We start from the raw sequence: 13,601 nt of genomic DNA, 5'->3' as shown, positions 1-13,601 counted from the left end.
TGACAACAGATGCCCCAAAGAGGAGTGACTGTGGGACTAAGCGTTGGAATGAGTTGCATATGATACAGTATGAATATAGGGGTATACGTAACTCATCCGCCCGTATACTTAGAGTGAGTCTGTCGTATGTTGTTCTCTTATGAATGTGTGCTGGCTTGAATGGTGATGGATGAAAGGTATGTTAAGTGTAAACTCTGTTCATACCAGATTTACCACAGTGTGTCACTGTGATTTACCGATTATGTCTCTAGGTACTGTTGGCGACTCAAGTACTTGAGCAAAATGCACGTATTCTTTACCGGAAATTCCATATATAGTACGTAAATTGCCACCTGCGTGTAAGAAGCACAATGTGGCGGTGTTGATTCGTTACAAAAGCTCACCCACTGGTTGAAAAAGACCACCGTGAAATAGGCCAACACGGCAGGTGTTCGCGTAAAGCACTTCGACATTAATTCTCAAGAGTCTAAAATGGGGTGACTCTTTTTTCGAAGAAATATTACGAATAAATACTTAATTCTTCAGAAATTGAAAATTGAATTTTATCTTATTCTAAAGGACATTTCGAAAGAAGAAGATATAACAGGGATTAAATATTTATTTTGAAGTGGATAGGATTGGACTTTCAGATGACATAACAAATTTTATAAATGAAGGTGTTTTCGCGCTGTTATAACGATTTTTTCAAACTTCATGACACGATATTAGGAAAACCTGATGTGATGGATAAGTCTTGAGGTTATATTAGGTACGAAAGATAAGAAAATTTATTGTGGAAACAAGTTACTATAAAATGTGACTGGAATACAGTAGAATTGTTAGAATGAATAAAATCTCAATTAAGAACACATGGGGATCTCAAGACACATTTAGCTTTCATTTAAACTCAAAACATATAGATATCTGTTGATTAAATTTCCAAAAAAAAATCCTAAATTTATATTTCAAATATCTAAATTATAAATAGAAATCATTCTCATCTCTCACTGCCTAAATGGAAAGTATTCATCATCACAGTCTGATTATTTCAAAATTAAAAATAACTTTTGACTTTTTTGCAATATTTGTAAATATTCACTCAAAATTTTCTATAGCAAAAAGCACGCCCACTTTACAAGAAAATGCCAAATAAACGATGACATTTATAGGGAAACATTTTTCAAATATTTGTCGGGAAATCATGAACTTGTTTATACTAAAATATATTTCCCAGAAAATCTAAAAATTGACATCATATATTAAAAATAGTGCAGTGAGGAAAAACATGAAAGCATATGCACGAAATGTTTATCAAAAAAAAATTCTATAAATTTCTTCTCAATTAATATAAATAACTGCCTATAAATAAAAATAATATAATTACAATAAATATTTTTGTTTACATTAAATAATGAGGCAAAAAAAAACGTAATCGAAAAAGTATTAATAAATTATTGTTAATTATATTAGTAAAATGATAGACAAGGTAATTATTACATTACATGGTAACAGAATAGAATACAAACACGAGGATGTTGTTGTGATGATTAAAAGTCAATTAAAAATTCCATCATCTCTGGAATGTTACAAAGAAAGTATTTTTTCTATATAATTATCTCTGAGATTAAAAATGACGCATTATTTTTGTATTTGTTTAAAAAAAAAACAAAAAAAAAAAAACAGAATAATACTAAAATTACGTGTAAAATTTTATTAAAAAAACAAACATTAGATTGTGATTTTCAGCTTTTTGCAAAATAAAAACAAAAACATTTTAAAATTCATGTTAAATCTCCATAAAAACACATTGATTATCTTATTTTGCTTAAAATATACAAATAATTCTATGAATGAAATGTTATAACAACAATTTTTGGAAAAGAAGCGTAAATATTTGTCTACAACTAGAAATTAACTACTAGTAGATAAATTGCATTTTATAGGAGAGATCAAAATCAACAAAAATACATACCTATTGACTGACACCATCAAGGTGAACAATTTTTGAAGTGGTTTCCATCTAATATAAAGAAACTTGTCAATAATTTGCTGTTAATGTTAATGAATTGTTGGAATTTTAAATTTTAAAGAAAAAAATAAAAGAACTTGTCAGTAAATAGGAATAATTTATTATTGTGTACATTTTAATTGTTGTAGTTTGACGTCAATTACGTACTAATCGTGGCAGCAGACGTTTATTAACTTATTTGCGGTTTTTTAATGTCGTCTAAATGTTGTTTATGTCAACAATTTTGTTTAAAAATGGAAAATTTGCGTAAAATTTATTTATAAGAATTTATTTATAAAATTAAAGTGTCAATTGCCTTAAGGAAAGTTTTTTGATGCATTTATATTGCAAATAATTTAGGGCCTCATTCTTAGTTTACTCTGGTTTATACTGAGACTGGAAATAATTTGTACCCATAAAGATTATTAATAAGATCATAGTTATTCAGAGGTTTAGTTATGATACTTAATCGAGAATTATTGTTGGATGCATTAATTAGATCTTGTTATGTGTTTGATCGAGTTCCACACATATTTATACTTTTTGATAAATACCATTTTCGAAAAATACCACGGTACCCCCGTGGTAGTCTAAGTATATATCAGTCTATAAAACAGTTTCTAGTCTATTATATGGTATAGTCTATAGTCTAGTCTATAGTCTAGTCTATAGTCTAGTCTATAGTCTAGTCTATAGTCTAGTCTATAGTCTAGTCTATAGTCTAGTCTATAGTCTAGTCTATAGTCTAGTCTATAGTCTAGTCTATAGTCTAGTATATAGTCTAGTCTATAGTCTAGTCTATAGTCTAGTCTATAGTCTAGTCTATAGTCTAGTCTATAGTCTAATCTATAGTATATTTTAGTCTATAGTTTAGTCTATAGTTTAATCTATAGTTTAATCTATAGTCTAGTCTATAGTCTAGTCTATAGTCTAGTCTATAGTCTAGTCTATAGTCTAGTCTATAGTCTAGTCTATAGTCTAGTCTATAGTCTAGTCTATAGTCTAGTCTATAGTCTAGTCTATAGTCTAGTCTATAGTCTAGTCTATAGTCTAGTCTATAGTCTAGTCTATAGTCTAGTCTATAGTCTAGTCTATAGTCTAGTCTATAGTCTAGTCTATAGTCTAGTCTATAGTCTAGTCTATAGTCTAGTCTATAGTCTAGTATATAGTCTAGTCTAGTCTAGTCTAGTCTAGTCTAGTCTATAATCTAGTCTATAGTCTAGTCTATAGTCTAGTCTATAGTCTAATCTATAGTATATTTTAGTCTATAGTTTAGTCTATAGTTTAATCTATAGTTTAATCTATAGTCTAGTCTATAGTCTTGTATATAGTGCAGTCGGAAATTCTGAACATTGAAAACATATTAACGATTTAAATATCAGGAATAAGATCGATGATGATGAACAAAAAAATGTTGTAACTATTAAAAGTTGTTAACCGCATCATTTACAATATTTTCACGTGATTAGAGAATATTAGAAAAAATTAAAAATTAGTTTAGTCTATATATGTAATAATAATAACGATTATGGAACATTGTATTATACAATATTATTTATTAAAAAATGCAACTTAAAAACCAATACTAATGGAACAATATAACTAACTATTTATCAATTTATGCAAATCATTTTACTATAATAATAATAATGTACTATTACGTTAATTGCTCAATTAAGTAATGATAATAATAGTAATTGAATAATATTGTTTAGTTATTTATAATTAAAGTTTAACTCGCCATCTGTTTTTATTTTTATTTAACAGTACAAATACTTTTCCGTTTGTGATAAAAAAAACACAAATTCATTCATATAAACAATGAAAGGCCAAAACAAAGATGAACTGACGTCTAGCTAACACCCTTTCACACCAAGCGATCAATCATAATTTCATTCATATAAATGCATAGATTTTATTTACAAAACAATATTTTGCTAGTAAATATTAAATAAATATAGAATAGAATATAATAAATTTAAAATAAAAAAAATTTGATTAAAATCATGGAAAAACTTTGTTTGAGGTATTATAAATTTAATCATGAGATTGGGGATTAAAACATGATAAAAATGTTTAAAATTAAAACAAGGGAAATGATTTTGCTAAATTCATTTGATTTTGCTATTAGGAAGGCAAGAAGTAGGTACTTTTAATTTAAATGTTAGATAAGCAAGCAAGCTAAACGTCTATTATTATAGCGGCGATCAATAAATTGTTATTAATTTTATGATTTATTCCCACTTATAATGAAAGTTAAACGGTCAATATTTTTTTCTAAAAGCCATAAAATAATCAAACAAAAAGAGTATATAGCTGGAAAATACCCTCAACAAGTAATAATGACAAAAAAAAGAGCTGATAATTTTACAAAGGAATGCAGCTGGTTTAAGTAAATTTATAACAAATTGTAAAATAATCAAATAAAACTTTAAACTTAGAAAGGTTTTGTGGTAATAAACAACAACAATAACTGGGTATTGTAAAGGAATTTGTAATGAAAACTATATTTAAGAGTTTGATTATATTTAATGGAAGATTAGTTAAGTGAAGGTATTAGTTTATACAAAAAGCTGTTATAAAACTTTAAGCAATTTGTGTACCTTTATACAAAAGGCCTTTTTGAAAATCTAACATCGATAAATAGAAAACTTAAACAAACTTAACTTTAAGTATCATTGAAAAATTATAGCGCCGACACACTTTTTGAAAAATGTTCTCTTTAATTGTTCTTTAAATATAAATATAAATCATGAAATTTTATTTCAAAAAATTTTAATTAAATAAAATTTAAAATTATTCTATAATTTTATTTTAATTATGTTTAACTATCAATTTATTAACACGCAAAAAATTATCCAAAAATTTAAAATACAAATAATTTATGGCATATTTTAGGGCTTCGACTGAAAATATAAATATTTGTATTGACATGCAATATTTAAAATTCTAAACCAACAAACACGTCAAAGTGTCAAAATTAAATATTTGTTTTTGAATTTATTTTTATTTTAAAACATTGTTTAAAGCTGTTTTAAGTATTTTTTTAGAAGAAATATTTACAATTACTTAATTTTTGCATTAAAAGGTGTTTTTTTAAGAAAGTGAAAAAATATATATTTGAACAAGTTGTTTTTTTATTTTTGAAACTCATATTTATTCATTATATTTTTTAAATGGCAAATTTGACGTCAATGTCTAACTATTTTAAGCTAAAAGAAAATATTTATTTAAATTAATGAATGCACCTTAATGAGTTAAATGATCACAATTAGAAAATCATAAATATTTATTTAAAAAAAATAAATATTTTAAAATGTCAATGTTTTATTTTATAATAAATTTAATAATTTGTTTAACTTTAGCCATGGAAATTTCTTACTTTTACAAAAAATTTAAAGTTTTATTTTTTCGCTGAATTGCTGTTTTATTTTTGTCCACAGCTCAGTGCATTTGTTGTAATTGACACCTTTTTTTTAAAAAAAAGCAAGGTGTATAGTGGACGATGACCTATTTACAAGTTTTATAATTGCTTAATTAATTTCTTTTTTTAATTTATGTTTAGCTTGGTATTTCTTTACCGCATTAAGTTGTAAAAATTATTCAATCAGATCAAGCAGACGATAATTGAAACTTTTTAAAATTCACACACTTGAAGGTATCGTATGTATGGAAATGTTGATGTGTGGTTTTGAAAATTAAGAATGGAAAAAACTAAATTTATTGAATTTATGGAAGAATTTGATAACTTTTTTATTATAAAAAATGTTTAAAAAAGATTAAAATATTAAAAAGCTTTTTTCTCGAAAAAGCTTTTTTGTAAAAAGCTTTATAAAAAGTTTTTTTTTTTTTAAGTTTAATTTATACACAAGTTTTGTTAATACATAAAAAGTTAGAAAGCTTTTTTCTTAAAAAGCTTTTTTGTAAAAAACTTTCTTCGTAAAAACCCCTATTCGTAAAAAGCTTTCTTCATAAAAGTTTTCTTCCAAAATATTTTTTTCATAAAAATTTACTTAAAAAACTTTTTTCATGAAAAAATTTTTTCCAAAAAAGCTCTCAATATAAGCTATTTTATAAAAAGATTTCTTTATGGAAAGCAATTTCTATAAAAAGCTTTTTTGGTAAAAAGCTCTTAAAGAAGCTTTTGTTGAGAATTACATCCACACAATAATTGGATCTTCGCTATGGAAAAACCGAATTTATTTACACTAAGCGAAATATTGTAATTTAATATAAATATTAGAATGAAAATAATAAAAAAGTTTTCTTTTTCACTTACCCTTAAAGTTAAATGAACCATTAGCTATAGAATCTAATATAGGTGGTGGTGGTATAAAAATGTTAGTAGCACTACCAACACTATCCACAACAGCAATATTATTTAAAACATTCGTTTCATTGGGATTAATATTACAAAAATCAGGATCATCAGCATCGAAAAGAACACTATCTTCCCATTCGGAAACAATATTCGAAGTAGTGGGACGATTTTTCATTTTCCAAAAGTTGTTTTTAAACTGAAAAAAATTAAAACGAAACAAAAAAGGAAATTAATTAAGTATTAAAAATGTTTCTGTTGTTAAGTGTGTTTGTAGTACATTATTATTTAATAACATTCAATGCATGCGTGCTTTTTAAGAATATTTAAGTTTAAAAATTGTTTAATTTAAATGGCACTTGGAAAAGGTAAAAGTTCATATTATGAAATTTGCAAAAAGTCAACATGAAAAAAAATAATAGGAAATAGTATGCCGAAACGTAAGTACCCTTCATCATGGCATATTTTAAAAAAATTTCTTCATTATGAAATTATTTTAATTTTGAGACTGATTCGCTAAATGCAAATGGACTTAAAAAGACCACTTAGGCAAAGCAGACTTCTAAAGGTGAGCTACTAATGCAATCAATGAAAGATATCTTAAGAGTTCCAACTTATATGTATAACTAAACAAAATCGTGATAAGTATCAATCTTTGGTCTTGATACAATTTCGAATTTAGCAGATAAGGTACAAAATTCGTTAGAAATGATCTTTATTTTAATATTATTTGAAAATCTGTAATTAAAAGTTACATTCTATTCAGCTTTAATAAAATAACTTTATATAGAGTGCCAACTTAAAAAAAAAAAAAATTTGCAACGCAGGCGCTTTTTCATTCGATTGTTTGTTTGTATAAACGTACACATTCATGCACTTAAAAATGTGCATTTAAAATAGAAAATCAATAAAGTGTTTTTAAATATTTAAATAAAACAACAATTGTTGCATTATGTATTGTGCATATTAGGCCATACATACATATGTATGTATATATGTATGTAATAGTTGTGTAAAAAGAACAGTTGTTAGTTATAAGCATAGATGCGTGTAGTTGTTATTATATTAATAGTTTATAAAAAATACAATAGGGTGATAACCAAAATTAAAGCCTAAAGTTGACTACAGAGTGGGCGCTACAAGCAATGTGCTACAAACCTATCCTTGTGTTTTCAAATGTGTCATGTCAGAGTGAAAACGAAGATTGATGTGAGAAAACACAAGCAAAAGTTTGTAGCGCAAAGCTTCGCATCGCTTGTAGCGCCTTGAAAAAGCAACAGACAAATTACAGCCCCGACCTTTGTTTGTTCTTCATATAATTGTCTTAAGTCAAAGTTGTTTAAAGAAAATTTAACAATTTTTTATTAGAAATTAAAAATTTTATTTCGACAGAATTAGCCTAACCTCAAGTGCTTTTGCCGCCGAAAGTTCTATAACCTACGTGCCGCTTAAATATTTTTCAAAAATTATCTAAACGTTATACTCCTAATACTATAAGTTAGTTGTGTAGAACATTTGTTTGTGTACTTGGATTTTGCTTGGTTGCTCTTCAAAAACATTTTAATGTTGGTCATGGTTAAATGGTGCAACGGGTGGATGCATGTATGTACATATATTTAACGTTCATATGGAAGGGTGTTGTGTGTTTGCGATTGTATGTCTGATAAGTAGGTTGTATGATGACATTATCATATATTTCAGTTGCCGTTATGAGCCAACAAATTTAATATTCTTGTTTCTTAAACTGGGTCAATTTGCAAAATGTTAAACAAGGAAATTTCTTAAAATAATGAGAATACAAGCCAGATATTTAAATTGAATTTTGGTTGCGTTGTTTATTAAATTTATTTAGGAGATAACTATAAGGTATTTAAAAGAAAGTTTGTGAAAAGTCTTCTTGTTTTCATATTTATGGCCAAAATCTAAACAAAGACATTCGAGGCTGCAGTTAATAAAGAAATATAAAGCAAGACATCGCTGTTTAACACCGAAAACAAGCCTTTTATTTATACTGAGTCTGTGCCACAAATTTGTAGTCACACTTTCTAAGGAGCTTTACAAATTAAACTGTCCGTTTTTACCTTCGCTCTTGAAAGACTTCTGTGTTAGCTAGGAAGAGCTTTCAACGAAACTGCTACAACTAACAAGACATTCATAGAAAGATTTGTGGGTAACTTAATGAAAAATTGTTTTAGCATCATTAAATGTGAACAAATTTAATCTTAGGAAAACTACTTTCACTCTCACCCAATAAGTATCATGGAAAGTTTACAAACAAAACTTGAGTATTTAAAAACATTAGCTACATTAAGGCCTAATAAAGTGTAAAGGTCCAAACAAATAACATCTTAAGACAAGTTAGGAACACCAACAACTTCACTCACTTTAAAAAACAAAGAACAAACAATCAGAGTCCTATAACAATACATCAAGGAGGAAGCAATACACACAACAAGAACGATTTGATGCAAAACCTACAAAGTCATGCGTCGTTTTATGGCAACCATGCTGAAAGCATTTATAAAAGGCATGGGGACAAATAAATAAAACTGAAAATTTGTAAATGATGCCAAAAAAACTATAGGCAAAAAATTATCACCAAAAAATGATGTAAATCACAAAGGGAAAGTTATTGGAAGTTTAACAATATGCTTGCAAATAAAATTAAAAGAATACTTACTTAGCTTTATGAAAAAAAGATAAGTGCAAAATTATTTTAATTTATGCAAAAATGTTTTTTATTACACGGAAGAAACGCGGCAGACAAGTTTTTTACAACAACCACTCTCCAGCAACAAATTCCAGCAAAAACACCAAAATTTTTTATTTAATTTATTTATAACAATTTAATAACTTATAGTAATATTTTAATTCACAAATTACACTAAAATTTGGCAATTATTTGTAAATTACAAGAATTTAAAACCTTAGCAAAACTATTCAGTTGTAAAGAAAAAACACAACACACACAAACACATAAATTATTTTTCTTGTTTTTTCTTTCTTCCTCGGCAAACAAGTTTTTTACAACAAACACGCTCCACCAAAAACACCACACTTTTTTGATTTAATTTCTTTAAAACAATTAAAAAACTTATAGAAATTTTTTAATTCACAAATTACTTAAATATTTGGCAATTATTTGTAAATTACAAGAATTTAAAATTTGAGCAAAAATATTCAGTTGTTTTTTAAGAAAAAACACAACACACACAAAACAAAGAGCTGCGCCGACAAATATTTACAGCGTCGCTGATTGAAACATTTCGACGGCGTTTTTCAGTTGTGTTATTCAAATGTTCAACGATATTAAAAATTATGAATAACCCTTTAAGACTGAAATGGAAACACGTATAATAGATCATTTCATTGACACATATCGACTATAGTTTAATAATCGGGCTGTATATTTGCATTTGATGGAAATCAGTGTTTTCGAAAATGTTAATTTTAAACTTACATTCATTCATGGGTAAGAATTCTCACATAAATGTTGTCTACAATATTTAGTGTGATATAAGGTCCCACTATATCGATATATTTCGATAAAAGTCTATATTAGAAAACATGAAATTCGACCCTGGTTCTCAGTCGAAGGGATCATGTTATATATCAATCGAAAAAATATCAAAGGAGAACCATACACAGCTTTGAGTACACCAATTAGCTTACAATAATTTTCTGAGTCGATTAAGATGTACCCGGGCATGCCCGTGCGACCAATTAATTGGCTGGCTGTCCTTGTGCGCAAGGTAAACGTCGCAATTTTAAATATAATTTTATACTATTTATATATTTTTGGCACTACCGCTTTTTTGACTGTGGCTTGCTCATAATTATGTTAAATATAACTGTATCTCGACAAAAAAAGGGAATATTTTTAGGAGATACCCTAAAAAATAAGATTTCTTGAGACTCCATCAAACTTTTTGTTTTTAGCTGGCACTCACTAGGCAGTGATAACATATAAAATCATTACAGAATTGCCAAAATGAAACGTTTTTATTATGACAGCTAACAGTTTACGTCAATTTATATTCTTACAAGAAAAGAAAAAAAAAACAAATAGAAAAAAAACGAAGTCAAATAAGAAAATTTTAAAGAAATTTTCTCAATGTTTTTGGCAATTTGAATTGTTTTCCATAATTAAATTTAACTGTTATTATTAAAATTTCAAAGCTTATGGTGTGTTGTTTCATGTTATTATAAAGAAATTAAATATTTTACAAAGTTTGTTAATAAAAAAATGGATGACAATTTATGGTAAGTTGTGAAAAAAATTAGAGACAAATATGCAATTTGTAAATTTCTTATCTCTATTTGCTAGTTTGTGTGTAGGTATTTTTGTTAAAAGATAATAAATAATGTAACAAAGATAGTCGATTGATTGCTTGGCCTAAAAATATTTTTGTTAATAATGTTGCAAAATATGAGTCATTTTATAAAAAAGTTTTTTGTTTCTTACATTCCTCTCTCTTTGTAGGCTCATAGAATTGGAGTCTGCTCTATTGGACGACTGCAATGTCAATGACATTTATGCGATATGCCAAGGTAAAGCCATACCTGAGGCCCTTAGACCAGATGTGTGGCAAGTGTGTCTGGATGTAAGACACAAAAGTGACCAGATGTCTCTATTTAACGAGATTTACGACTTGCCTTTTCAAAACAAATTACGTGAAGACTGCCACAAAATGGTGGAACGTATAGGCAATGATGACGAGGATAAAGTATCGGTTTTATCGGATCTAGAATCAATATTAACATTTTATTGCAAAAATCGTAATCTTCAATATGAAAGCGATAATGGTTGGATTGAGTTGCTGTTGCCGTTGTTGGCCTTAAAACTAAATCGTTCCGATACCTACAATCTCTTTGAAGCCATACGTGACACTTATATACCCAAGGGTTGCAAACCAAAAGGAAATGTTTTCCATGTCTTTCGCTTGCTAATACTTTATCATGATCCGGAGTTATGTACCATGTTGGATACCAAAAAGATTTCTCCCGACTTGTATTCGCAGCAGTGGTTTCAATGCATATTTGCCTCTAGCTGTGGTTTGTCCGTGATACTTTCCATGTGGGATTTGTATTTCCAACATGCTGATCCATTTTTGGTATTTTTCTTGGGTTTGATTATTCTAATCAATGGACGAGATCAAATTTTGGCCATGAAAGATGCTCCCAAAGAAAGTATTATTAAATTTTTATCCAATATGCCTTGTGCTTTGGATACCGATGATGTAGTTGATTTTTGCTCATTGGCTCAATACTATTCAATGAAAACACCCAGTTCATTTAAAACTGATTTCCTTAAGGCTTTGTATGGTAAACAAAACGAAAAGAGAACCCAAGAGGAACCCTGTCTAGTGTCACAGGTGAGGTAGAAATACATATTTTTAAAATCCCATTTATAAAATTGAATATTTTTTATAGGCACTATGTCTTCCCGTTTCCGTTTATGAATTAGTAGAAAATTCATCGATTGATCTAACATCACCGGATGCTGTACGCTTCTTTTTAGTTGACTGTCGGCCAGCAGATCAATACAATGCCGGCCATCTTTCTACAGCTTTTCATTTAGATTGCAATTTAATGTTGCAAGAACCGGTAGCATTTGCTACCGCCGTCCAAGGCTTGTTATCAGCTCAACGTCAATCAATAGAGGCCAATTCAAATGCTGGTGGTGAACATTTATGTTTTATGGGCAGTGGTCGCGTCGAGGAGGATCAGTATACACACATGGTGGTAGCCTCATTTCTACAAAAGAACACCCAATATGTGTCACTGCTTAGTGGTGGCTATAATGCCATACATGACTATTTTGGTGATCATATGGCTGATTGCCTAGAGGATCATGATCCTAAAAAATGTATGGTATGCTGTAAGAGTAGTTCTACAGAAATTCAGGGCGTACAAATGAGATCTAAGGCAGGACAAGCAAAAAGAGATGCAAACAGTAAACAAGGTTCTTCATCGGATTTCTTTAATCGCTTCTCCCAAGTGATGAAATTGAAATCGGCCGAAGTTAAAGGTAAACTATTAGACATTATTGTGAATCCTACAAATGGTGCTAGTGCCACAACAGCCACCGGTGAGGCTGGTAGTCAAGCAGCTGTACAACAACGTCATGTCTCGGCAGCCGATAGAAATGGTAAACGTTATCGCAACGTGGCTCCAGTTTTCAGTATTGATGACGAACACGATGGTGACTTGGAAGGAGGAAATAATATACAAGACGATAACCGGGATTCACCCGCAAATGCGGCAACAAAATTACCTGGTGATGCTAAAGAAATTGTCACCTTAAATAACTATTTAAAATCTCCCGACATTATGAACGCCTTTAAATGTCAAGAAGTGCACATCAATGGTTATATGTATGACTCGCATTTGATTATAACACCCACCCATTTGATAGTATTACGTGAATTGGGCAAGGGTCAGGCGCAGATTATAGTACGACGACCTTTAGCGAGTATTGTTAAAATTACCGCCAAGAAGCGACATCGTGATTTAATAACATTCAAATATGGTTTTCCCGATGGTGATGGTCTTCTTATAACCGATATGGATCGTTTTCTAATACCAAACGCTAGTGAAGCTACAGCTATAGTATCTAAGCATATTGTTCAGACATTGGATGGTTCTAAATTAACGTAATTGTTGTATAATTTTACGTAGACTTTAGAATAAAAGTAAAACAAAATATATTAGAGCAAGAAATCCCAAAATTCTTATTTTATAATGAAAATGTTATAAAGATTTGTATTTAAAATTTATAATGTTTTCATTACAAAAAAAGTTATTGTTATATTTTTTATAAGTTTTTGGAATTCCCCTAACCATCACAGGAAGTACTTACAAACATACACATGTGGTTTTTTAATATTTATGATGACTTTTTTTCTTTATAATTTCCATATTTTTTCTTTTAATTAACAGTTTTTTATTTTTAATTTAATTATAAGTTGCTAATATTTTTATATTTTAATCTGTTTATTCCATTTTAGAAACAAAATTAAACTGTTTTATTGAAAATATTTTAGATGTTTTGTTTTTCTCATTTGAAATGTTCATTTTTTTTATTTATAAACAAACTTCCCCAATTCTGTAATTGAGTTCCAATCGACATTTTTCTTAGTTTAACAACCTTGATTTACCGCGAATAAAGTTTTTCTGCAGAAGAATTTATCTAGAAAAAGTTTTTCTATAGATAAGTTTATATGGATAAAGCTTTTGTAGAAAAGTTTATCCGGAAAAGATTTTCTACATATCCAGATAATGATTTCCTATAGA

General features: G+C 28.5%; 1 protein-coding gene across 1 annotated transcript; it reads left to right on the top strand.

Annotated features, from left to right (window-relative positions):
• Nucleotides 1–10,320: 10,320 nt before the first annotated feature.
• LOC119606904 (TBC1 domain family member 23-like) lies at nt 10,321–13,036 on the top strand. The gene is made up of 3 exons (XM_037960565.1): nt 10,321–10,568; nt 10,789–11,680; nt 11,739–13,036. The coding sequence occupies exons 1-3, from the start codon at nt 10,552–10,554 to the stop codon at nt 12,963–12,965; spliced, it is 2,136 nt and encodes a 711-aa protein (XP_037816493.1). The 5' UTR covers nt 10,321–10,551; the 3' UTR covers nt 12,966–13,036.
• Nucleotides 13,037–13,601: the final 565 nt, after the last annotated feature.

The sequence above is a fragment of the Lucilia sericata genome, unplaced genomic scaffold (assembly GCF_015586225.1).
Source record: "Lucilia sericata isolate MDLA Ls3-8-SP2 unplaced genomic scaffold, ASM1558622v1 Contig000634F_arrow, whole genome shotgun sequence".
NCBI classification, from domain to species: Eukaryota; Metazoa; Arthropoda; class Insecta; order Diptera; family Calliphoridae; genus Lucilia; species Lucilia sericata.
Note: the sequence above shows the minus strand (reverse complement) of the source record. Positions and strands in the feature narration are given on the sequence as shown.